The sequence below is a fragment of the Octopus sinensis genome, linkage group LG6, assembly GCF_006345805.1.
Source record: "Octopus sinensis linkage group LG6, ASM634580v1, whole genome shotgun sequence".
Lineage (NCBI taxonomy): Eukaryota > Metazoa > Mollusca > Cephalopoda > Octopoda > Octopodidae > Octopus > Octopus sinensis.
In genome coordinates, this window is record NC_043002.1 from 23061401 (window position 1) to 23087694 (window position 26294).

General features: G+C 37.0%; 1 protein-coding gene across 1 annotated transcript in view; it reads left to right on the forward strand.

The window, feature by feature from the left end:
* The window catches only part of LOC115213461 (carbonic anhydrase 1-like), a 54006-nt gene that overhangs the window by 1278 nt on the left and 26434 nt on the right, over positions 1-26294 (forward strand). The window contains exons 2-3 of the mRNA XM_029782444.2: positions 16547-16573; positions 23207-23371. Coding sequence (XP_029638304.1) covers positions 16547-16573; positions 23207-23371 — 192 coding nt within the window. The remainder of the gene's footprint in view (positions 1-16546; positions 16574-23206; positions 23372-26294) is intronic.

The following is a 26294-nucleotide window of genomic DNA, read 5'->3' on the forward strand; positions in this document are numbered from 1 at the left end:
TCAGACCGGGCGTTGTGTGTGTTTATGAGCAAAATCACCTAAGCTCCACGCGGCTCCGGCAGAAGGTAATGGCGAACTTCTGCTGACTCTTTCGCCACAACTTTCTCTCACTCTTTCCTCTGCTTCTTGCAGCTCACTTGCGACAGACCGGCGTCCCGTCCATGTGGGGAACTTATACGCCAAGGAAACCGGGAAACCGGCCCTTATGAGCCAAGCGTGGCTCGAGAAGGAACAAACAATGCATATAATGCTTGTGCTTGTGGTTCCTGAGATGTAATTATTGTAATGGTTGATGTTGCAGAGGCGGTTGTTGAGAATGTTGGTTCACATAACTGTCGTTATGGTTGTTGTGACTCTGGTTATTATTATTGTTGTTGTACATATTGCTACTGTAACTGTTGTTGGTGTTATTTTGTAAGGCGGAGGAAAAACGCAACACGAAGACACACAAAACACAAACAAAATACACCACGCAAATATATATATGAATACGTGTATATATGTGTGTGTATATATATGTATATATATATATATATATATATATATATATATATATATATATATATATATATATATATATATATATATATATATATATATATACATATGTATACATATATATACACACAGACATATATACATATACACATTGGTACAGGCGTGACTGTGTGGTAAGAAGCTTGCTTCCCAACCACATGGTTCTGGATTCAGTATCACCACATGGTACCTTGCGCAAGTGTCATCTACTATAACCGGAGGCCAACCAAAGCCTTGAGAGTTTATTTCGTAGACCGTCGTTTATATATATACACACATTTATGTGTGTGTGTTTGCACCCACCCCAACCACCACCACATCATCATAAGGAGTTCAATATAAGGAGTTATTTTGGAAAAGGATGGATAGAGGAAGTATAAAGGGAAATAAGAGAATAAAAATAAAGTAAAAATATATGTAGGCTGTTACAGTTGCAGTTCCATTGTCCAAGGAAAGCGCTGTGTGGAATCGGTAGAAATGCTTCTTGTCCATGGTATATAGATTCCGATAGGAGTTCATATTATTATTATTACATGTGGATAGTGTGGAGACATAAATTCTATGTGTGGTTCATCCAAAGGGGTCATGTGGTGTGAATGAAATTTTGAGAATGTACTTGTAGGGGTAAGTAGATAGATAGAAGAGAAGAGATATGTATATTAGGAGGAGAATGGTATTAGTCAAAAGAAAGTGGGGGGGGGGAAAGAAGAAAGAAAGAAAGAAAAAGGAAGAAAAAATGAAAAAAAGGACTGCTGGATGGTGGTCAAGATATCGTGAAAGAAATGGGAGAGAACAGCTATCAGGATAAGACTAAGTTTCTCTTTATAAATGTCCTTTAAATTCTACCCAGCTTGCTTTTGTTGTCTCATTTTATTTAACATATACGTGCTAACACACGACTGGCATTACTCTGCACATTCGCATTATCCAAGAGTCTAACTACGGTCCTCCCGTTGCACTTATATAGCCATATCTGCCATCTTGGGTCTTATGGATACCGATAGCTCTCATATGTATATATATATATATTATATATATATATATATACACACAGAAGGATAAGTATATATATATATATATATATATATAATATATATATATATATATATTTATACATGTATGTATGTATATATATATATGTGTGTGTGTGTGTGTGTGTGTGTGTGTGTGTATGTGTGTGTCTGTGACGGTCTCCCTCACAGTCTTCGTCTATTAAATTCTCCCATAAAGCATTAGTCGACCCAGGGTTCTAAAGCAGAAGACACTTGGACAATGGGACCGAACCCAAAATCACCCGGTTGCAAAGCAGGCTTCTAAAACACACACTCGTGCTACCCCTTTGTTTAAGTTTTTCAAATCTTAACGCTGCACAATATATCGTTCACATGGGCGGTATTTACATTCATCTTTATCTTTCACTTCTTTCTTTCAGGCAGTAAATGACTTTACTTCGTTAATTTAAGTCGGCAACGACATAAATAAACATTATATATAATTCCGTTAATATTTACCTAAATAAGCTAGTCACTCCTTACACTCGTTTATTTCGAGTTTAAGTCGTATCATTACCTGTTTTATTGTTCAGAGATAAATTTTTGCTCTAGTCATAGATAGAAAGTTATATTATTTTATAACTGAGGAATTACAACCGTGTTTCGTGGTCTGCTACCACAACAGCTCCTTTATAGGATCCAGTTAGCTCAAGACATCAGCAGGAGGAACTACGTCCGGTTTCGGCCCCTACTCTTCTACCGTTTTGACGTGGCGCCCCCCCCCCCATCCTTTCGGAGGTGTCTTGGGAAGAGAACATCGGCAATACAGAGGAACGAAAGGAGAAGAGGTACGAAAAACTAATCGAAGAATGCAGAGAACAGGGATGGAATGTCGAGTATTACCACCTGGCAGTGGAGGCTAGGGGCTTCATTGAAAGGAAAATGACAACGCTATTCAAAAGAAGAAATAAATTGTGCGCATGGCCTTTAAAGTTGTCACTGAGACTGGTGGGCTTGCAGCAACTAATTTCTCATCTGGACTGTTGCAAGTCAAAACCTCCAGAAAACTAAACATGAAGAGAAGACTCCAGAAGCGGAATGTTTTGGGAAGAAAGGACTGAGTGTAGTAGTTGATGCGAGGACAGCGAGATGGGAGGGAGTGGCGCACACGCAACTGGGGGGACGAAAGCTAGAGAAATATGTAGATCGGATTTACTGGTAAACATACATAGCATAATAAATCGTTGTTATTTAAGTTTCCTGTTTCTGTACCATTTTTAGCAAGGTTGTATTATATATGGATGCGAAAGCACTGGAGCCTCGGCGCCAAGTAATGATTTCAAATTTTGACACAGTTCATAAATTTCTGGATAGGCGGTAAGACGATTACATCGACCTCAGTGCGCAGCTGGTACTTATTTCCACGACCCCGAAAGGATGAAAGGAAAAATCGACCACGTTGGAATTTGAACTCAGAACATAAAGGCAAACGAAAAGCCTCTAAACATTTTTTCCAGTGTGCTAACGATTTTGTCAGCTCACCGTCTTAATAGTAATAATAATGATGATGATGATGATAATAATAATAATATAATAATAATAATAATAATAATAATAATAATAATAATAACATTGATGATGATGATGATGATGATGATGATAATATAATAATAATAATAATAATAATAATAATAATAATAATAATAATAATAATAATAATAATAATAATGATAATAATAATAATAATAATAATAATAATAATAATGATAATAATAATGATAATAATGATAGTAATAATAATAATAATAATAATAATAATAATAATAATAATAATAATAATAATAAAATAATAATAATTCCTTATTGACCACAAGGGCCGCGAAAAACATTTAGGAGAATACAACAGACAGTGGGGTATTTACATAGAACCGTATGAACAATAAAAAAAGAATTATATTTCTTTTGATTATAGCTTGCCTCGGGCTAAACGACAGGAAAAATGACAACTAAAACAGCAACAATAACAAGTGACAGCAGGCAACTACAACCACTACAATCACAACTATAACAGCAACTACAATTGCAGCATTGTTATTTTGTTCTAAACCAGTTGTAATTAATGACCTTTCTGCAATCAGAAAGAGCAAAGATCATGGTTTTTTTGGCTTTCGTTTCTTTTTTTTTTTTTTCGTTCCGTTCTTTTATATCCGCCTTCTTCACGTTTTTCTCCACGTACTTTCTTATTTTCTTACTGTCCCGAGCCAAGAGTTTTTAAAAAGTATATATAACATAGGCGCAGGAGTGGCTGTGTGGTAAGTAGCTTGTTTACCAACCACATGGTTCCGGGTTCAGTCCCACTGCGTGGCACCTTGGGCAAGTGTCTTCTACTATAGCCTCGGGCCGACCAAAGCCTTGTGAGTGGATTTGGTAGATGGAAACTGAAAGAAGCCCATCGTATATATTATATATATATATATATATATATATATATATATATATATATATATATATATATATTTGTTTGTTGTTTGTGTTTGTCCCCCTAGCATTGCTTGACAGCCGATGCTGGTGTGTTTATGTCCCCGTCACTTAGCGGTTCGGCAAAAGAGACCGATAGAATAAGTACTGGGCTTACAAAGAATAAGTCCCAAGGTTGAGTTGCTCGATTAAAGGCGGTGCTTCAGCATGGCCGCAGTCAAATGACTGAAACAAGTAAAAGAGTAAAAGAGTAAATAACGCTTAAACAGAGACTGAAGATTGCTGTATGACATATGGCGTATTTTATAAATATGCCTGTTAGGGTATCATAAAAGCATGAAACTATTAGTCACTCTTTCAGTTGCGTATCTAAATTGATATTTATCTGGAGGGAATACTTTTTTTTATCGATTCTACCTCTAGTGGATCTTAAACAATATATATATATATATATATATATATATATATATATATATATATATTATATATCGTGTGTGTATGTGTATATATATATACATACACGACATAACACCTCTTCACACAATTCCAGAGCTCCATTAACACACTATGCATACATACATACATACATACATACATACATACATACATACATACATACATACATACATACATAAAAAATAAAATAACTGCGCCCTTTTAAAGCCTGGCCAGGCTCATGGGCCCGTATTCCCGGTTTCAATGGAGTATGTGTTCCCCAGCTGGACGGGACGCCAGTCCATCGCAGCGTTACTCACTTTTGCCAGCTGAATGAACTGGAGCAACGTGAAATGAAGTGTTTTGCTCAGGAACACAACGCGTCGCCCAGTCCAGGAATCGAAACCACAATCTCACGATCATGGTGCTGACACCCTAACCACTAACCCACGCGCCTCTACACATACATGCATACGCATTACAAATACAATATACGCGCATATACTCACATGCACGTTTACATACACAGTAAATATATGTGTGTGTGTGTGTGTATGTATATATATTTATATCCAAAAATACATACATAATACACACTTATACACACACACTTCCATACATACATACATACATATATATATATATATATATATTATATATATATATATATATATATATATATATATAAAGAAGTGATTTTAAATTCTCAAACGCAGGATAATGCTAATAATATAGCCTGAACAGGATAAGCTGCACCTATTTTGCAGAAAAAAGTGGGCCGCCAACACGTTTTTCTGCAAAATAGGTGCAGCTTATCCTGTTCAGGCTATATTATTAGCATTATCCTGCGTTTGAGAATTTAAAATCACTTCTTCAACTTTCTAAGAGATCTCAACACTCCTAAAGCAAACTTCGTTTGTTTGTTTACGTTCATCATAAATTGAATTTATGTATATTATATGTGTATTTGTATATATATGTACGGATGTGCGATTGAGTAAATGTGTACATGAATCGATATGTATATACATACATACATACATACATACATACATACATACATACATACATACATATATATATATATATATATATATATATATATATATATATATAATATATATATATTATATATATGTATGTATGTATGTAGTATGTATGTATGTATGTATATACATATCGATTCATGTACACATTTACTCAATCGCACATCCGTACGCTTATCCACACGTACACAGCCCATATCCATTCATATATATATATATATATATATATATATACATGTATAAACACACACACACACACATATAAAAGGAGATGACTTATCTGACCATTTCCTTTTCCCAAATCGTACATAGATTAAATCTGACGTCCTTTTGTCTTGGTACAGTTGAAAGTTGTCTTTTCACCTTTGTTAGCCACTTCGTGCTTTCTTTATGTCTCCCCTGACTGCTCCACAGCCTTTCCCAAAATTCTTTACTTTCTTCTGCATCTGGTGTCAGTTTCTGGTGTTGGCCTCCCCCTATTTCCTCAAATAGATGCTTTCTATTTGATTGGAACAGTCTATTCTGTTCGAAACCTTTACCTCTTGTATCATATCTTTTCAATTTGGCTTTTAGTGTTGTCCCCTTTTGTACCAATTCTTCATGTACTGTTTGTTTTCCCCTTTCTTCTGGCCTGTACTGTCCATTCAATTTTCTGATTACTACCTTAATCTTGAGCTATCCTCTCATTATCCTATTCAATTGCCCCAGTTCTTTCCATGGCTTTTCCAGCTTCATTCGTATTCTCCAGTTTGGTTCTTTCTTTTCATTTGCTTTTATATCTTCAGCTTTTTGCTTGTAACCTACTATTATCTACGATATTAGCAGCAGTTATGATTAGTTAGTATGTTTTACTGATGTTTTCTGTTTTAATCAAGCTTAAAACGTCATTTACTTTCCCTGTGACTTTCCTCGCTTGTTTTCTGTCCATATATTTTACATTTGGCGGTACTTCATTGTTCCCATCAGACATTTTATCTCGCAACTTTACTAAAACCTCCTCTAACATCATTCAAGTCTTGTGCAGTATTTACAGTCACTTGTCCATCTAGATCGTCTTCATTAGTTACTTTATCAGTAATCTCTGCTACTCTACATTTTCCATCTGTTTCATGTTCTTCATCTCTTACCCCCTTCATTAGCGTTTTCTGCCACTGCTGTTTCACTCTCCTTCTGCTCTTTTTATTATGTTTCTCTGAATTTCTTCAATCTCTACTCTCGTAATCCAGTCGTTCCTAAGGATTACTCCTGCTTGGTCTATCAGTCGCTGATGCTTCAAAACCTATCAGTGATGCTTCAAGACCTATCAGTCGCGGAAGGTTCAAACCCCTCTTTTTCATGCCATATTCTTAAAATTGGATTCATGAAGCCTCTTTTATTTGGCTCACTTCTCAGCCAGCATTCTATAACTATTTTGTTTGCATCTTTTGGATCTTTTCCCTTTGAACGGCAGATCGAGAAATATTTTTTGTAACTAAACACTTTCAAACTTCGGACACTGGTAGGATGTGTAATATAAAACATCTTTAGCTCTAATTTTATTCAGCTGAATACACGTCATTGATTGATTGAAAATTACCGAAATACGACAACTTTAACACGAAATAACTTCGTAAATATAAACTTTTCTTAAAAACGCTAAGAGTAAAAGATGTTTTATATGACACATTCTACCAGTATACGAAGTTTGAACGTGTTTAGTTGCCAAAAATTATTTTCCAAATCTGCCGGTCAAAAGGTAAAAATCCCATCTTTTCCCATTTCATTCTCTTTCGTTTGCACTTTTGACTGCGATTTTGGCCCTGACCAATAGCTTGATGACGACCTGCCGGAGCTTGATCAAATACTCTCTACCTGCCGTGCACGACGCCTTCACTGTTAACAGTTCCAGTCCTGTTAGCGCAGTTGTGATTATTATTTAATTTTGACATCACTCATTTAGAGGTAGCATTTGTAAGGCTGTGCAATTACCAATATTTTTATCTTGACGCCATCACAAGGTGGGTTGCGAGCCAAGGATCCGACAGACCACAACTACGCTCGTGTGCACCATTTTTAGTGCCAGTCTCGTTCAAGCCATTGTTTTATAACTTTGTATTTGACATTTTCACTATGAGAATCTTGGTGTTGAGGTGGCACAACCATCGGTGTTTTTATTCAGACACCTTCTCTAAAGGGATTGCTGACCAGGGCTAAAGGGAGCCCTCCTCCAATGAGACAGGTTTAACTCCGCCAGATGCCAACCTTTTATTTCTTGATCTCGGGACGGGCTTACAGGTATTGCACTTTGCTCAACGGTGACCTGAAAGTAGTTGGGGTTAAGGGAAACTTTGTTCTTCCCACGTTGTGACGTCACAACCGGATGCAGTTTCATGCAATAGCAGGGCGTGTTATCATTAGTATTATTATCATTTGCTTGTATTACTGTTGTTGTTGTTGTTGTTGTTGGTGGTGGTGGTGGTGGTGGTGGTAGCACTGTTCGTCTGCTGTTACGTTCTGAGTTCAAATTCCGCCGAAGTCGACTTTGCCTTTCATTCTTTCGGGGTCGATAAATTAAGTACCAGTTACGCACTGGGAGAGTGTAATCGACGTAATCCCTTTGTCTCTCCATGTTTGTCCCCTCTATGTTTAGCCCTTGTGGGTAATAAAGAAATAAGAAACGTTAACACACTGGGCGAAATATTTAACGGTATTTCGTCTGCCGCTACGTTCTGAGTTCAAATTCCGCCGAGGTCGACTTTACCTTTCATTGTTTCGGGATCGATAAATTAAGTACCAGTTACTCACTGGGGTCGATGTAATCGACTGAATCACTTTTCTGTCCTTGTTTGTCCCCTATATTTTTAGCGCCTTGTGGGCAATAAAGAAATAGGAATCACACCAGGCAAAATACTTATCGGTATTTTGTCTGTCTTCGTGATCTGAGTTCTACTTTGCCTTTCATCCTTTTGAGATCGATAAAATAAATACCAGTTGAGTTCTGGGGTCTATATAATCGACTTACCCATACTACCCCAAAATTGCTGGCCTTGTGCCATAATTTAAAATCACTATAAGGCGGCAAATTGCCAGAATCGTTAGCACGTCAAGCAAAGTGCTTGATGGCAATTCGTCCATCCTTATGTTCGAGGTCAAATTTCGCCGGGGTTGATTCTACCACAGGACTTTTTTATGCCTATTAACTTTCTATCATACACTTTTTGCCGAACCACTAATTTTCGGGAACATAAACAAACTTACCTGATTGTTAAGCTACTAAAGACAAACACAGTTGCGCACGCACACACAGTCACATATATGTATGCATGTATGTATGTATGTATGTATGTATGTATGTATGTATGTATGTATGTATGTGTGTGTACGTGTGTGTGTATGTATGTATGTATGTATGTATGTATGTATGTATGTATGTACGTATGTATGTATGTATGTGTAGTAGAACCTGGCTAAAAATAGTACGGATACAGGAAACTTAAAGAACAACGGTTTATTATGCTATGACTGTGTATGTTTACCAGTAACTCCGACTTACTCATCTCTACTTTTCGTCACCCTTGTTGCGCGTGCTTCACCCCTACCATCTCACTATACTCGCACCAATTACTATATCCAATCCTTTCTTCCCAAAACATTATCCGTCTGGAATCTTTTCTTCATGTTTTTCTTTTTTTGTGGGGGTGGTTACTGGATGTTTTAATCTGCAACAGTTTAGATAGAACATCAGTGATTTCAAGCTCACCAGTCTCAGAGGTGTCTATAAAGCCCATGAGCAGTTTATTTATTCAGATTTAATACGTTATTAAAAAAATAGAATTTTCTATTTATGACGAATGCAAATATTTATCTCTGAACAATAAAACAGGTAATGATACGACTTAAACTCGAAATAAACGAGTGTAAGGAGTGACTAGCTTATTTAGGTAAATATTAACGGAATTATATATAATGTTTATTTATGTCGTAGACGAGTTAAATTAACGAAGTAAAGTCATTTACTGCCTGAAAGAAAGAAGTGAAAGATAAACGATGAATGTAAATACCGCCCGTGCGAACGATATATTGTGCAGCGTTAAGATTTGAAAGACTTAAATATAGGAGCAGCACGGGTGTGTTTTAGAAGCCTGCTTTGTCATCAGGTGGTATTTGGTTCAGTCTTATTGTGCAGTATCTTGGTCACGTGTCTTCTGCTCTAGCACCCTGGGTCAATTAATGCCTTATGAGATAATTTAGTAGACGAAGCCCAGTCTATATGTGAGTGTGTGTGTGTGCGTGTGTGTGTGTGTGTGTGTGTGTGTGTGTGTGTGTGAGTGTGTAGATAGATAAATATGTTTCTTTATTAGCCACACAGAGCTGCACACAGACGGGACAGATTACAAAGTAGAGCTTTTCTTTTTAGAGGAAAGAAAAAAAAAAGGCGGGGTAGGTTTTCGATCAAAGGGGATCGTAAAAGGGAAAGAAAAAGAAAGGAAAAAAAGAAAAAGGAAAAGAAACAAAAGAAAAAAACGATCAATAGGGATCGTGTATCACAGTGTCATGATGTAAGGTGTAAAGGGGAAAGCAGATAAGGTTTATCCGTAGGAAGAAAAGCCTACGGAAAAGAACACGGTAACCTCGGTCAATATTGTTACATGTTACCACATTTGTTTACAAGTAGATAACCCTCTGTATTAAATTTCCGGGTTCATAGGATTATGCTCAAGGTGGCTTCGTCATTCATACGTGCCATCCTTGCTACATTCACCCATCTATTTTTAAAACATTCGCTAGACAAAACTTGCCTCTCTACTCTCACTTTCCTTTTCAAGTGATACTTGAAGAAGTTGATAGATAGATAGATAGATAGATAGATAGATAGATAGATAGATAGATAGATAGATAGATAGATAGATAGATAGATAGATAGATAGATAGATAGATAGATATGCATGGTGTGTGCGTGTTTGATCTTGTGTTATGTGTCTTTGTGTTGCGTCTTTCCCCCACCATATACACACATTAATATCAGGTAGTGACCTGATAGCCGGTTTTGGTTTGTTTAATCCACATAACTTAACGGTTCGGCAAAAGGGATATGTAAAATATGTACCAGATTTAAAAAGGTAAGTACTCTGGTGAATTTGTTTGACTAAACCCTTTAAATAGGTACCCAGGCATGGCAGCAGTCAAAATAGTAAAAGATTAGAAAGAAGGATAAATTAATATAAATGTTAATCAGAATAGACAACTGAAAGATTAAGAGAATAGTGTCGTTAGTATAGTGTTAGTAAGGTGGCAAGCTGGTAAATTGGTTAGCATGCCGGGTAAAATGCTTAGCGGTATCTTGCCTGCCGCTACGTTCTGAGTTCAAATTCCGCCGAGGTCGACTTTGCCTTTCATCCTTTCGGGGTCGATTAAATAAGTACCAGTTACGCACTGGGGTCGATATAATCGACTTAATCCGTCCATCTGTGCTTGTTTGTCCCCTCTGTGTTTACCCCGTTGTCTCTAGTAAAGAAATAGGTATTTCGTCTGTCTTTATGCTCTGAGTTCAAATTCCGCTGAGGTCGACTTTGCCTTTCATCCTTTTGGAGTCGATAAATTAAGTACCAGTTACGTACTGGGATCGATGTAATCGACTTAATCCCTTTGTCTGTCCTTGTTTGGTCCCTCTATGTTTAGCTCCTGTGGGCAATAAAAGAAATAACAAATATAGCAGGTGATCACAGGCAAAAGTCTCAAGTAAATCTGACGTTACGTTAGAATGGTCAAATAACCAAGGAAAATCTGGAGAGACTTTTTTTAAAGCAATGGGGAGGTTAGAGTTTCCAATATTATACCAAAGATCTATGGTGGCGAGATGGCGAAATCGTTAGAACGCCGGACAAAATGTTCAGCGGCATTTCATCCGTCTTTACGCTCTGAATTCAAATTCCGCCGAAGCCGACTATGCTTTTCGTCCTTCGAAAGTCGATTAAATAAGTACCAACTGAACACTAGGGTCAATGAATTAAGTATCAGTTGCACACGGGGGTCGATATAATTGACTAAACGCCACTACCAACACCCGGAATTTCTGACCTTCTGCCAAAATTTGTAACCAATATTATATCAAAGATTATATTCACAATGTTGGCAGCGGAACGCCTAATATAATTTAATTAAAAATTCGTGACAGATTTCCGTTCAGTCAATAAACTGAAATTAAATATCTATTCAGAAGGCATAATGTAGCCTACGGTAAACAACGTCTCTGACTAAACAGGTTACAACACCTATGAAGTTAAGGGCCAAAACATTCCATGAGGGTAGGGGACTTCTTATCTAAAGACTTTTTACTATTCACCTCTCCCTTAGATTTACCTACTACCTTTATAAGGACAAAGAATGGTTCAAAATAGAATAATTCATGCCTTGGGAGTGGTCAACAGATAAGAGCAGGGGGCGAGCTGGCAGAAACGTTAGCACGCTGGGCGAAATGCGTAGCCGTATTTCGTCTGCCGTTACGTTCTGAGTTCAAATTCCGCCGAGGTCGACTTTGCCTTTCATCCTTTCGGGGTCGATAAACTAAGTACCAGTTACGCACTGGGGACGATATAATCGACTTAATCCGTTTGTCTGTTCTTGTTTGTCCCCTCTGTGTCTAGCCCCTTGTGGGTAGTAAAGAAATAGATAAGAGCAGGGGGTAAAACTCGCAAAATTTGTACGGTTGTAAGCTTAGTATAGAACTCGAGGAACTGCTAGTTGTTGTACTAAGTTATGAGAGACCAAAGTATTTCTTAAATACAATGTAATTGCCCGCTGATAATCGGATGAAAACTCAGAATGGTTTTATCTGCAGCTAAATAAGAAAGAAGCTAATAATAAATCAAAGTATACAATAGCTAATCGAGGCCTCCAGTTAATGCTAGGCGTTTTGTGTTAAAATTGTAAGTTACTGGAAAACATGAATAGATTATGTTATCATTATATGAAAGAAAATATTATCTTATCTAAGATAATTTAACAATCGATTTATGTCGCCCTTTCTTGGATTGATCTACGTGATGGATTGATTTCTATTGACGTTGTCATTATTCGGTTGCTTAGTGACAAGGAGCTCAATTTGATCCTGTGTTCCAAATTATGCAGAAGTTGTTGCACCTGAATGGTTTATACCGTTCAAGGCGCTCCATCTTGTTTTACGAAAATCTTAGGCGAGATTGTTGTTTAAAATAAAGCTGATTTGTGTTGCGTAGTTTATCAGGTATAGGTTGGCAGTTTTATCGGAATGCACCTGGATTTTATTAGATTCACAAACACTATTAATCTTCTTTCGAAATTCACGATAACGTAATTCTTAAATCGAATAATCCTGATCAGATCAAACAGATCATCCACAATATTGTTGAGATGACGGTTTGCTGTTTGCTTTTATATGTTCTAAACATGAATTTATCGCTATCAAATTGTTACTTTAGGTCTCAGCGGTCAAAATAGTATGTAGCTATTTAATATTTGTAACGGACATATCAGTTTCCCGTAGGACTCGAAAAATGTCTTCCTGCGTCTTATAGCAATATTCTTCGTAGATATACCAATATGCTGCTGCTTATGCATATCAAGATTATGATCAAACAGACTCAACAGCTATAAGAGCGAATATTTTTGCTTTCGTTTCAGCCTAACTGTTACTCCTTTTTCATCAAATCCTACACCTTCACTTCTGTTCCTCTGTCAGCTTTTAATAAACCATCTTCTTCGCTCGTTACTGTCATATGTTTTAATGTTAAAATACATGTAGTTAGGGTTTTGAACTCGCACGTGATTTCTACTCTTGGACCGAGCGATGTGTTGTGTTTTTGAACATTCGTTTACGGCATGAATTTACACTTGCATGGCTTAAGCTTTGAGACAAGCATATGACTACTGGCAGGATCAACCAGGTATCATCGCGATCATCTCTTCATTTCACATTGTTCCGGTCCACTCAGACGTACATGAGTTCCAGTAATAGCTGGGAAGTTCACCCTTCGCCGAACCGGCGTTCCATTCCGTGGTGGGGCACAGTGTTGCAACCTCGGTTACCTATACCCCAGGGAAACCGAGTTAGGCTTCGGCCTTATGAGTTCTAAGTCTAGGTCTAAATGCTTATATAAAAGCCATACTTAAAGATTCAAAATCTAGTTCAATCTTTCAAATGACATGAAGTGGGCTCCAAAACGATATGCTTTTGTTTTGTTTTATTTTGTTGCTTCAAAAATCACATCTCAGTGGGTAAACTCCGAGTAACAATTAGCGACGAAATGATTTACCAGTTTGGTATTAATGAATACTCTCCTTAGACATATACGTGTGTGTATATGCTTGTGTGTCTGTGTTTGTCCTCTCCCCCCAACATCGCCTGACAACCGATGCTGGTGTATTTACGTCTCCGTAACCTAGCGGATCGGCAACAAAGACCGATAGAATAAGTACTAGGCTTACAAAGAATAAGTCCTGAGGTCGATTTGCTCGACCAAAGGCGGTGCTCCAGCATGGCCACAGTCAAATGACTGAAACAAATAAAAGAGTAAAAGAGTAAAAGAGACACATCAACATATTAATGAATAATTATATACTATATCTATGCAGAGTACTCTTTCATTTGTAAAACAATAAGAAAATGCACGCGCGCATATTTGTGTGTGTGTGTGTGCGTGCGTGCGTGTGTGTATGTGTATGTGTGTGTGCGTGTGTGCGTGTGTGTGTGTGTGTTGAAAGTTGAACACTTTATATAGGCGCAGGAGTGGCAGTGTGGTAAGTAGCTTGTTTACCAATTACGTGGTTCCGGTTTCATCCCACTGCGTGGCCCTTGGGGAAGTGTCTTCTACTATAGCCTCGGGCTGACCAAAGCCTTGCGAGTGGATTTGGTAGACGGAAACTGAAAGAAGCCCGTCGTATATATGTATATGTGTATGTGCGTGTATGTTTGTGTTTGTCCCCCTAGCATTGCTTGACAACCGATGCTGGTGTGTGTATGTCCCCGTCAATTAGCGGTTCGGCAAAAGAGATCCATAGAATAAGTACTGGGCTTACAAAGAATAAACCCCGGGGTCGAGTTGCTCGATTAAAGGCGGTACTCCAGCATGGCCGCAGTCAAATGACTGAAACAAGTAAAAGAGTAAAAGAGTAAAAGAGACACATCAACATATTAATGAATAATTATATACTATATCTATGCAGAGTACTCTTTCATTTGTAAAACAATAAGAAAATGCACGCGCGCATATTTGTGTGTGTGTGTGTGCGTGCGTGCGTGTGTGTATGTGTATGTGTGTGTGCGTGTGTGCGTGTGTGTGTGTGTGTTGAAAGTTGAACACTTTATATAGGCGCAGGAGTGGCAGTGTGGTAAGTAGCTTGTTTACCAATTACGTGGTTCCGGTTTCATCCCACTGCGTGGCCCTTGGGGAAGTGTCTTCTACTATAGCCTCGGGCTGACCAAAGCCTTGCGAGTGGATTTGGTAGACGGAAACTGAAAGAAGCCCGTCGTATATATGTATATGTGTATGTGCGTGTATTTTGTGTTTGTCCCCCTAGCATTGCTTGACAACCGATGCTGGTGTGTGTATGTCCCCGTCAATTAGCGGTTCGGCAAAAGAGATCCATAGAATAAGTACTGGGCTTACAAAGAATAAACCCCGGGGTCGAGTTGCTCGATTAAAGGCGGTACTCCAGCATGGCCGCAGTCAAATGACTGAAACAAGTAAAAGAGTAAAAGAGTAAAAGAGTATACTGCTAGTTAAGTTGCATGACATATAACCAGTATTTAGATCTCCATGTGCATCATTATATATCAAAAGAGAAAAATGCGAAAAGAACTGGTGCGTTACAGTCCAATTTTCGTTTTACTTATCTCAATAGTTAGAAAGATCACAGACTACATCTATATAAAAAGCAAGAGATCGGTGATATTGGTTCATGAATTATCTAATTTATGTCTTGAAGATTATGACCGAACTATGCAATTAGTGCCAGGTAAGTTCAGAATCATACAGAATCTTTGACGAAGTGTAGGTCTAGAAACCTTACCTGGTCCAGATTGCATAATTCAGCCTTAATCTTCACAGAAACAAGTGTAAGATAATGTAATTAAATAAATTATGAATCAGCTCTCAGTTTTGATTTTTTTATTGTATGTATGCATTTACGTATTCATCAATTTGTATGTGACTGAGATGAGCAAAGGCAATCATCATCATTATTATTTATATTATTATCATTTTTTACTAATATTATCAGTGTTGTTTTTTGTTAATGTTATCAGTATAATTGTTCTATTACTGTTTTCTTGTTTTCATTCTTTATTTGTTTGTTATAACATTGGAACAAAGCCACAAACTTTAGTAGTGTACAAGAACAATCAATGATACTGTAATAACTGATACTTATTTTATCAACTTCTTTAAGATGAAAAGCAAAGTAAACGTTGGCAGGAGTCGAATTCACACGGCAAGAGTACTCCACAAGATACGAGAAAACCATTTCTCCGTCTCGTTGGATATCCCATCTATCCACGCTACTGATCTTCATACTTATAATATAACGAGCAAAACACCCTCTGTCCAATGGACGGTGCTGAGTTGTCAAATATTTAAACCAAATTTTCTCAAAACAACTTGTCCAACCATCCCATAAAAGTGGGGGTTGTGAATTATTTCAAGCCAGCCGGCTTTTTTGTGCAAACTGCACGTGCATTTTTCTCGCGTACGGGTAGTATCAATTGCAACAGCTGATGTACTTGCGCGAACAAATGCACGTTCCCACGGTTTTATCGATCGCATTCTCACCTGGAATCGATTTTTGTAATTTTTTCAAGACTTATACACGCCCTGATACCGTCGGTATCTCGGTATCTACATATCAAATTTGAGCGCAATCAGACGGAGGATGCCCGAGATCTTAGAACACACACACACACACACACACACACACACACACACAGACAGAACGGATTTTATATAATAGATTACCAGATGAAACGGTATCTTTTTAATATAGCTTGAATTTGAAATAACTTTCATTCAATAACTAATTATTTATTTATTTATTTATTTATTCAAGGTAGTTGGTCATACTTGGAACCTGGAGGTAAGTCGAATTCTTTTACTTTTTGATTGTCATTGGCTGTTGTTACCGTTGTTTCTGAAATCGTTGTTGCTTCGTTGTTGGTCATTTCTGATTGAACAGACTTATTCTAAAAGGCATTCTATCCACGACCATCTCGTCTTTCTTTCAATTGCTGTATACCTATAACTCCATTAAACAACGTGACCTTTTTCGTTTAAGACAATACGATGTGATTTGAGAAATATTTGGTTGCTTTTTCTAGTAGGTCAAGCTATCATTGGTTGTCATTGCTGTTGTATACTCCTGGCGTGCTCCTGGTGTGCTCTCTGTCTATGGTATTGAGCTAAACGGTCTGTCGTTTGCATATAAACACATAGAACAACAATACTAAACCGCTGGTTGTTGTAAGTATGTTATGGATCTTGTTAAATTTCTTCCAACCACTTGAAGTCTTTCAAATTTTCGCCAGGTTATAATTTATTATTTTTAAAATTTATTATTAATTTCTAGCAAAAATGAATGCGGTTTTCGTCATCAGTGTGCAAAACTACATCAATATATATATATAGATATATATATATATATATATATATATATATCCACTGCGTGGCACCTTGGGCAAGTGTCTTCTACTATAGCCTCGGGCCGACCAAAGCCTTGTGAGTGGATTTGGTAGACGGAAACTGAAAGAAGCCCGTCGTATATATGTATATATATATATATATATATATGTGTGTGTGTGTGTGTGTGTGTTGTGTGTGTGTGTGTGTGTGTATGCGTTTGTTTGTGTGTCTGTGTTTGTCCCCCTAGCATTGTTTGACAACCGATGCTGGTGTGTTTATGTCCCCGTCACTAAGCGGTTCGGCAAAAGAGACCGATAGAATAAGTACTGGGCTTACAAAGAATAAGTCCCGGGGTCAAGTTGCTCGATCTAGGCGGTGCTCCAGCATGGCCGCAGTCAAATGACTGAAACAAGTAAAGAGTAAAAGAGTATATATATGTATATATATATATATATATATATATATATATATTATATATATATATATATTATATATATATATATACGAAAGAAGGTTGAAAATGCAATTTAAAAGATATTTATTTACTTTACCGGTTTCACTCTTTGGAAAAAGATTGTCAAAAGTAACATGTGGAAGTTTGGTTGCGTTAATTATTGGTTGTCGCAAATTGCTACATTACATATATATATACAGTCTTTGGTAACAGGGACATGTTAAGGACATAAAAAAGTACAACAGTATGTTGAGAATATAAAGAGGTTTAACAAGCTCATTGAAAAAATGGGCAGAAAAGATTAAAACAAATATATTATACATCTCAGGGTAAATTCCAGGAGGAATTATTAAAAAAGTTCAGTACAGAATATTATGAATTCAAAAAGATTTGCATTAATGTAGTGGTGAGGTTGTTACTGACCTGTCCGTTTTAGCACATTTCTGCTAAAACGGACAGGTCAGTAACAACCTCACCACTACATTAATGCAAATCTTTTTGAATTCATAATATTCTGTACTGAACTTTTTTAATAATTCCTCCTGGAAATTACCCTGAGATGTATAATATATTTGTTTTAATCTTTTCTGCCCATTTTTTCAATGAGCTTGTTAAACTTCTTTATATTCTCAACATACTGTTGTACTTTTTTATGTCCTTAACATGTCCCTGTTACCAAAGACTGTATATATATATGTAATGTAGCAATTTGCGACAACCAATAATTAACGCAACCAAACTTCCACATGTTACTTTTGACAATCTTTTTCCAAAGAGTGAAACCGGTAAAGTAAATAAATATCTTTTAAATTGCATTTTCAAACCTTCTTTCGTATATAATTCCACTCGTGCGATACCCCACAACTCAACTTGTTATATAATATATATATATATATATATATATATATATATATATATATATTCTTTAATACCTGGAGAAAATTTGGAACGGAGGAATTTAACAAGAACAGTTGTTATCAGTGCTGCTGTCGTTGTTGTTGTCTAAATGCATTCCAGCTGGAATCGTCTCATTTTTGCTTTTGGAATTTTTTACAAAGTTTTGGGAGACATTAAGATCTCATAAAACAATGCCTCGTTTCGTTTTAGTTAGACTGTGATATGAGGGAGATTTGGCTGCTGTTTTAGCATAACAAGCTACATTTTACAATGGCTTGTAATTTTTCTTGTCGTTGAATTCATAACTGACCCTGTCAATGCAGGTATAGGCTACGTAATAATTAGCTATTGCAACATCTGCGCAGCACAAACGCAACGTATCACCTACAGACGCAACCCAACTATGTCACTGTTCATAGTTGAGCTTGGGGTGTATTTTAGTGTGGTCTAGGGTTACTTTTAGTTACCTCTGGTTAGTAGTAGTAGTAGTAGTAGTAGTAGTAGTAGTAGTAGTAGTAGTAGTAGTAGTAGTAGTAGTAGTAGCAGCAGCAACAGTTCTTGCTTTTATTTAGCGCTAGATCACCAAGTCGTTTTCGGGATTCTTAAAGTTATATTTTCTTAGGTGTCATATATTTTCTTTAGGTGGTAGTGTATTTTCACTGCTCTTTCTAGCAATTCGAAAGATTATGTGTTAGCTCTCTTGCTCTCTTCGCTTATGAGTCTTCGTGGTTTATTTCCGGTTACGAGAAGTGTCATCGCTAATTGAGTTATATCTTTCAAGTATCGCTAGTTGAATAATGTCGTGAGGGACACAACATGGCCTTTATACAGAAAGTTAGAATATTCTCTAACATTTTATATAGAGACACACAGGTATCGCACAGTTTTTGCGTTTGACTATATATATTGTGGTGTGGGTTTTTCCCACACTAACATATCGAGACCGGTGATGTTGCTGCTACACGGAAACAGCCTAGACCCCATCCATAACAAGACCATTTAACTAACTGACTAGTAAAGTAACGATTGTGAATGGATCACGGTCAGTTTCGACGATGAGGATTTAGCTGTTCTAGCCGCTGAATTAATATGTAAACGGCTGAGTATTCCACAGATAAGTGCACCATTAATATAATCCTCGGGAGGCAGCAGCGTGATATATTGTGAGACTATGCGGTATCTATGAATTACAGGCATAATACGCTTGATGTAATTTCACACAGTTGACGTTTATCAGAATTCGCCGGTCGATTTGAGTCTACGATAAAAGATACGAGACGAACATGCCACCAGTGAGATCGAACCCGAAACCATGTGATTACGAAATGAACACCTTGATCACTTGGCCACATTGCGTCACAACCACACAATACCTATTCGCTAACACACTGACACGTACACACATAAACACGCACTCACAATTTGTCTTCTGTATTAATCCATCTTCATTCAAGTCAGTCGATCTAAGTCAATTTATTCCCACATCTATTGTTGTGAGTGTGTGTATAATACTAAAGATAGAAATCAATACATCTACAATATATTATCTATGTAGCCAACGTCTTTATATCTAAAGTAGTCGAACCAAATTAATATCACTATTAATAATATATATATATATATATTATATATATATATATATATATATATATATATATATAATATATATATATAATATATATTGTATGTATATATATAATATATTGTATATATATTGTATATATATATGAATATTATTTATATATATATATGTATATATGTATATATATATATATATATATATAATATATATATATATATACACGCACACACACTCACACACACACATATAATTACAGCTGGTAATTTTTAAATCTTTTTATGGTAAAGCCGAGAATCTGTGGAAAGTAATGACAGTCTGCACTGTCAGCTATCATTCCAAGAAGTGTGGTTATTGCAATATCAACGGAATCTCTGTGTTATTTAATTAACTCGTAAACATTGCTCTTCTTTGATGACGGTTACAATCTCGAAACGTCATCAAATATTTTTCACTTCCTTCACGATGTCCTATATTTATTTTAACTTCTCACACTTTACCTTTTCTGGTCAGCTTTCTTTCCGGTGTTCCTGTGTTCTTTGTGTGAAATTTTACAATTCCAACCATTCCGATCTTTTGTGATGGTTCAGTGTTTCTCCTAGAATTGATCGAATCCTCCTTTATATATGTTGTCCTTGTTTTGATTCAGACTCATGTCATCCCTAAATGTCATCTCTTGGTTACGGACGTTCCGTCTGTGGCCATCTTCCTTTTTTGCTGCATGGTCACAGATGGAATATCTTTGTACAGGAAACCCTGGACTATATTACCCAATGTGTCTTTTCCCAAAATTGTTGATTATGATTTGCAAGAGAGTTAGCTGTTTCTAGCAGATCGAGCAACCACCTAGAAGCCCTCTCCCAGTCCGTTCTTTAAAGATGTGTCTCTAAAAGAAGCGGCGACGAGAGCACTGATGATGGATTAGTTCCAAATAGCATATCTGTGGTAGCGGGCCTGGAGGGAGTAATCCTATAAAAGTTTTATTTCGCTGAAAGACATTTAATCTTCCATTATTTCTTAATCTTTTTCCCTGTATTTAATTTTGCTTTGTTGTTTCATTAGTCAGGCTATTAATGCTATTACTGCCTTGTTAAACAGCACTCTCATAACGATATCCCTGTTCTCCGATTGACAGCCTTTACATATATATATATATATATATATATATATATATAATATATATATATATATATATATATATATATATATATATATATATATAATATATATATATATTATATACATGTATGTATGCATGTATAATCTTGAGATCGTGTTAGTAGATACAGCTTTTAATAATATTGACAAATATCTTTTATTAGTTTTTTTATTAACCTGTATTTCTACTTTGTTGATGCTGTCAGGTCGGGTCGTTCTTGTGTCCTCTTGTTTCTGTCTCTGCTGCTACTTCTGAGCTTGATTGCTTGGTTGTATAACTAGAGATGCTACTGTATACAATATCTAGTTTGTTTATGTTTGTCATTGATATTTTTGATATTTATTAGTCTAAGTACGGTAGAACTAATAGAGCTGATTTTCACGCAGTATTGTTGTTTGTTTTTATTTCTTCTGTTATATTTTGTTGTTGTGTGTGTGTATGTGTGTTAGTATACTTTCACTCATTGAGTTTTGAAAAAATGCTACTTAGTGATTCTATCCTGCGCATGCTTACACATCGGACAGCAGCTCTCAATCAGTTAGATGTTCGTCTGTTTTCTTAGTGTTTGTTGAAGCTGCGAAAACAAAGATGAACACTAACTGCTGTCGTTGAGTGCACCTGAATTCAATAAAATGAGATGAAATGAGCAATCATGGGGTTCTCTGATCCAACCAAGCTGCTGGGTTCTCATCCACAAGTGCATGGGTAGATTACCCTGTTTGTATTTCATGTTCATTACGTTACATATTATTAGTATGTAGTTTTTATATAATCAGTTATATTTATGCAATCAGTCTATTCAAGTAATATCAAATTTTGATCATGTCCATGCACACTTTCTACTTTCACTTTACCACTTTCGTCTCACTTATCCTCTTTTCCTTTCTTTGGTGACGATCTGCTACTCATTTCCTATCTCCTTTTAACTCCTAGCCGTTGCAAATGGATAGGGCAGAACTATTGAGAGTGGTGGGAGTGGGTCAACTTCGTTAATATATTTTTATTTGTTGTTTTTTTTACTTGCTGAGTCTGGTGGAAGAGGCGGTGCCTATGATATTAGCAGACCCTTGTAGACCAGTGAGTTTGATGCCTTTAATGATCCTTTTCAGCCATTATCTACATAAAAGATAAGAGGAGAGAGAGAATCCCAGTGGACCGAAGTTCTAAGAAAAAAATGCTTCCGTGTTTAGCGTGGTGCAACCAGTTACGAGACGGGGAGCTGGATGTAATATGGGTAATGAATAAGGATGGGGCACAGGGCATGGTGTGATGAAGGTGTGATGAGTCCAGCCAGTTCCGCAGAGTAGAGGCCGTTAAAGTGTGTGGGGGTTACCCTATTTGTCGATCAGGTTATTGCAACTATAAAAAAAATGGCATTCTGTCGGTTACGACGATGAAGGGGCGCCAGTTTACCCGATGAACGGAGCAGCCTGCGCGTGACATCACCGTACATGCGGCTGAGCACTCCACAGACATGTGAACCCTTAACGTAGTCCTCAGTCAGATTCAGCGTAACATAGAGTGTGACAAGGCTGGCCCTTTGAAATACAGGTACAACTCATTTTTGCCAGCTGAATGGACTGGAACAACGTGATATATATATATATATATATATATATAGGTAGAATTCACACAAAAAAAGACGAAGACAGGTGGTGTAGACAACAAATAGATGTATTAGTTTAACGCTCGGGAAGTGAAAAAGTCTTTAACGTTTCGAGCCTACGCTCTGCCATGGAAAAGAACACAGAAAGAAACAAGGAGAGAAAATAAAGAATGTGTAGAGGCTAGCGATCTATCATCGCGAATGCCGGACAGAGGGATCACACAGGAGAGCTAGGAAGAAGGGGAGATAATAAAGTAGTGTGTATAAAGAGATCCTAGTGGCAACAATAAGGACATAATTGTGAAATTATCATCACCGTCATCAGCATCATCAGCATTAAAATCATCATCATCGTCACTAACATCATCGCTTTGAACACTCCTACTTGGATTACAGGAACCATCGACTGGTCGTCAAAGAACAACACCTGTGACGAAACCTTTCAGTCCCCAATCGATATCATCACGTCGGAGGCCATCGATAAACGCTTTCCTCCTTTTCATATGGAACACTACAGCACCACCGCCGATGGCGCACGCATCGTCAATAACGGGCACACCGGTAAGTCACACCTCAGTTTTGTTATTGTCATCGTTGTAGTTGCTGCCGCCGTTGTTGTTGTTCTTCTTCTTCTTCTTCTTTACCTTCTTCTTCTTCTTCTTCTTCTTCTTCTTCTTCTTCTTCTTCTTCTTCTTCTTCTTCTTCTTCTTCTTCTTCTCCTACTCCTACTCCTACTCCTATTCCTCTTCTCCCTCCGCCTCTTTCCATATCAGATTGTACTGTCAGAAACAGAACAATCTACTGAAATTTTGACAATGAACCTAGTACCAAACGTACCCATCCTTCCTTCTTTTCTTCATTCCTCCTCCTTTTTTTCTCTCATTCCTTTTCCTTCCTTCCTTTCTTTCGCCATTTTTTCTCTTTCTTTCCTTATTCCTTCCATCGTTGGCTCCTTCCATTTTTCTTTCCTCTCTTCCTTATTCCTTTCCTTTTTTGTTCCGCAAATGTCCTAGCGTTATGTAAACAGTGTTTTTACCCTCACTTCTATAATAATCATGAAACACTTTTCAGTTGTACCGTGTTCCCTAACGAGCTAGACCTGCTCATTTTTACGGCTGGAGGGTTAGTAATACTTCATTTCGCCCAAATACCACCAGGTATTACGATTCTTTAATTCTATGATCAAAGCAGATGACTGGGGGTATTCCAGCCATAACCATTCTTTTTCTTCTTCCAGAAATAATACATCTGATTTATCCAGTGCCTCCTTCCCTTTTCTAAGGTGTTTTTAGCGGTATGTGCCTGCTTTCTAAAGGATCGAGCGACTGCATACAATCCCTTTCATTGTAAGAGTTGTTGATTAGTCTTAAGTAGTCCCTGAATTGCAAAACTATGAATGATCAATGAAGTTTTAGTTGTAGCCATTCTATTTGGTTTTAGATGTATCAAGGAATTCATTACTCAATGTACTCTGCTTTTCGTTTGAGGGCAGGGTGTGACTTTAGGGAGGTTTAGATGCTATTTCTCGCAGGTAGAGATACCCTACAGGAAAGAACTGTCACTTTAATCTGTTCCAACTGAAGAAATGTTACTCCAACCTGCATTACGATATAACCAGATAGATAGATAGATAGATAGATAGATAGATAGATAGATAGATAGATAGATAGATAGATAGATAGATAGATAGATAGATAGATAGATAGATAGATAGATAGATAGATAGACTGATCGATTGATAGATAGATAGATACGTGAGTGTATGTGTATGTGTGAATTCTTGAAGGTAAGGTTTTAAAAAGCTTCATTGCAAACACAAAATGATCTTAATGTTACCCTTGTGCTTCTTTCCTCTTGCTTCAGTCATTTGCGTAGTTCACATCTGAATTCAAACTGAATGTTTCACAATTCTGTGTGTGCCTCCAAGACTATGATTGTTGCGCTATGCTCTCCACTCAGCTCTGTGAATAACTGATGTTTGCTGACCAGATTCAGTATTATATGAAAAAGAGCGGTAGTCCCTCTTGTTTCAACAACTTCCATGTAGCCAAGTGACACCTACTTGTATAACAGAAACCCAAAAACCAGAGTGCTTTGCATACTTTGTAAGGCCCAACATGAAAGCAAGATTCCTCAATTTCTACAGTAACCTCAGATCTGCTAAATTTTTATCAGATTTGTTTCAAATTAACCAGCACAGAAACTGAGGTAGTCAATCATTGTTTTCATAGAGAGATTCACCTGATGACGAGCAGTTGTTTCTCAAAGATACACGGAATGAATTTACTTCTCGCATGAAACATCAGAACAGGCGTTAAAAGTCTGTCATGTCTGGAGATTTGTAGTGAATGCGCATGGCTCAGTGGTTGGAGCGTCGGGCTCACAATCATAAGGTAGTGAGTTTGATTTCCCTGGACCGAGCTGTGTTGTGCTCTTGAGCAAGACACTTTATTTCACGTTGCTCCAGTTCACTTAGCTGTAGAAAGGAGTTGTGACGTCACTGATGCCAAGATGTAATGGTCTTTGCCTTTCCCTCGGATAACATCGATGGCGTGAAGCGGGGAAGATGGTATGCATGGGAGACTGCTGGTCTTCCATAAACAACCTTGCCCGGACTTGCCTCAGAGGGTAAATTTCTAAGAGCAATCCCATGGTCATTCATAAACGAAGGTGGTCTTTACTTTTTTTATCTGAAGTTTTGTAGCTCAGGCAGTCTTACGTTTGATATCTCCACAGAAAAAAAAAGCAACTTATCATTCGATATTGAATATTTTTCCAAGCCCCCAGTTGTCGTATCACACTTAATGCATGAAAAATGTTTTGTTGAAAATATTGAATAATGTTAGAGATATCATGCGATGACAGCAGTAGAACAATAGTTTGGACGGAATTACCCTCATGATGGACTGATTATTAATAAAAGAACATCTTGGGCCTTCTTACTATTATATAGAGAAATATAGCAGTGTTCAGACATTACCTTGGTCCCATCTGAAGTTTTATCCTTACAGCCGCTGACATGTGAATATTCATCACCACAAGGTATCCCACGTTATGACTCGTTCTCCAGTCAATGTTTGGGATGACGATTCTTCAGGTGATCCTAATGTTGTATACATTCGTTTTCAGGCTGAGGACGAATATGTAGTACATTAGAACCTCAGCTTAAATTAATTTAATAACACTAGACAAAATGTATATCCTCGAGAAGAGTGGTTAGTGCACAGAGTTATCCCCCATGCTTGCGAAATACATGCCATAATTTAGGCGTTTTATTAACAATTACTGTTTTTTTTTTCCTTTTCCATTGATTAATATTGCTTTTGTTTTTTAATTTTTTTTTTGTTTCTTTGTTTTTTATAAATATTTATTTCTTTTACCACTTCTTACATAATTCTAGTAAATCATTTAATACTTCTTTCATTAAATATCTTAGCTCTTATCTTTTGACATTTAACGGGATACGTTGTATAACGACAGCGTG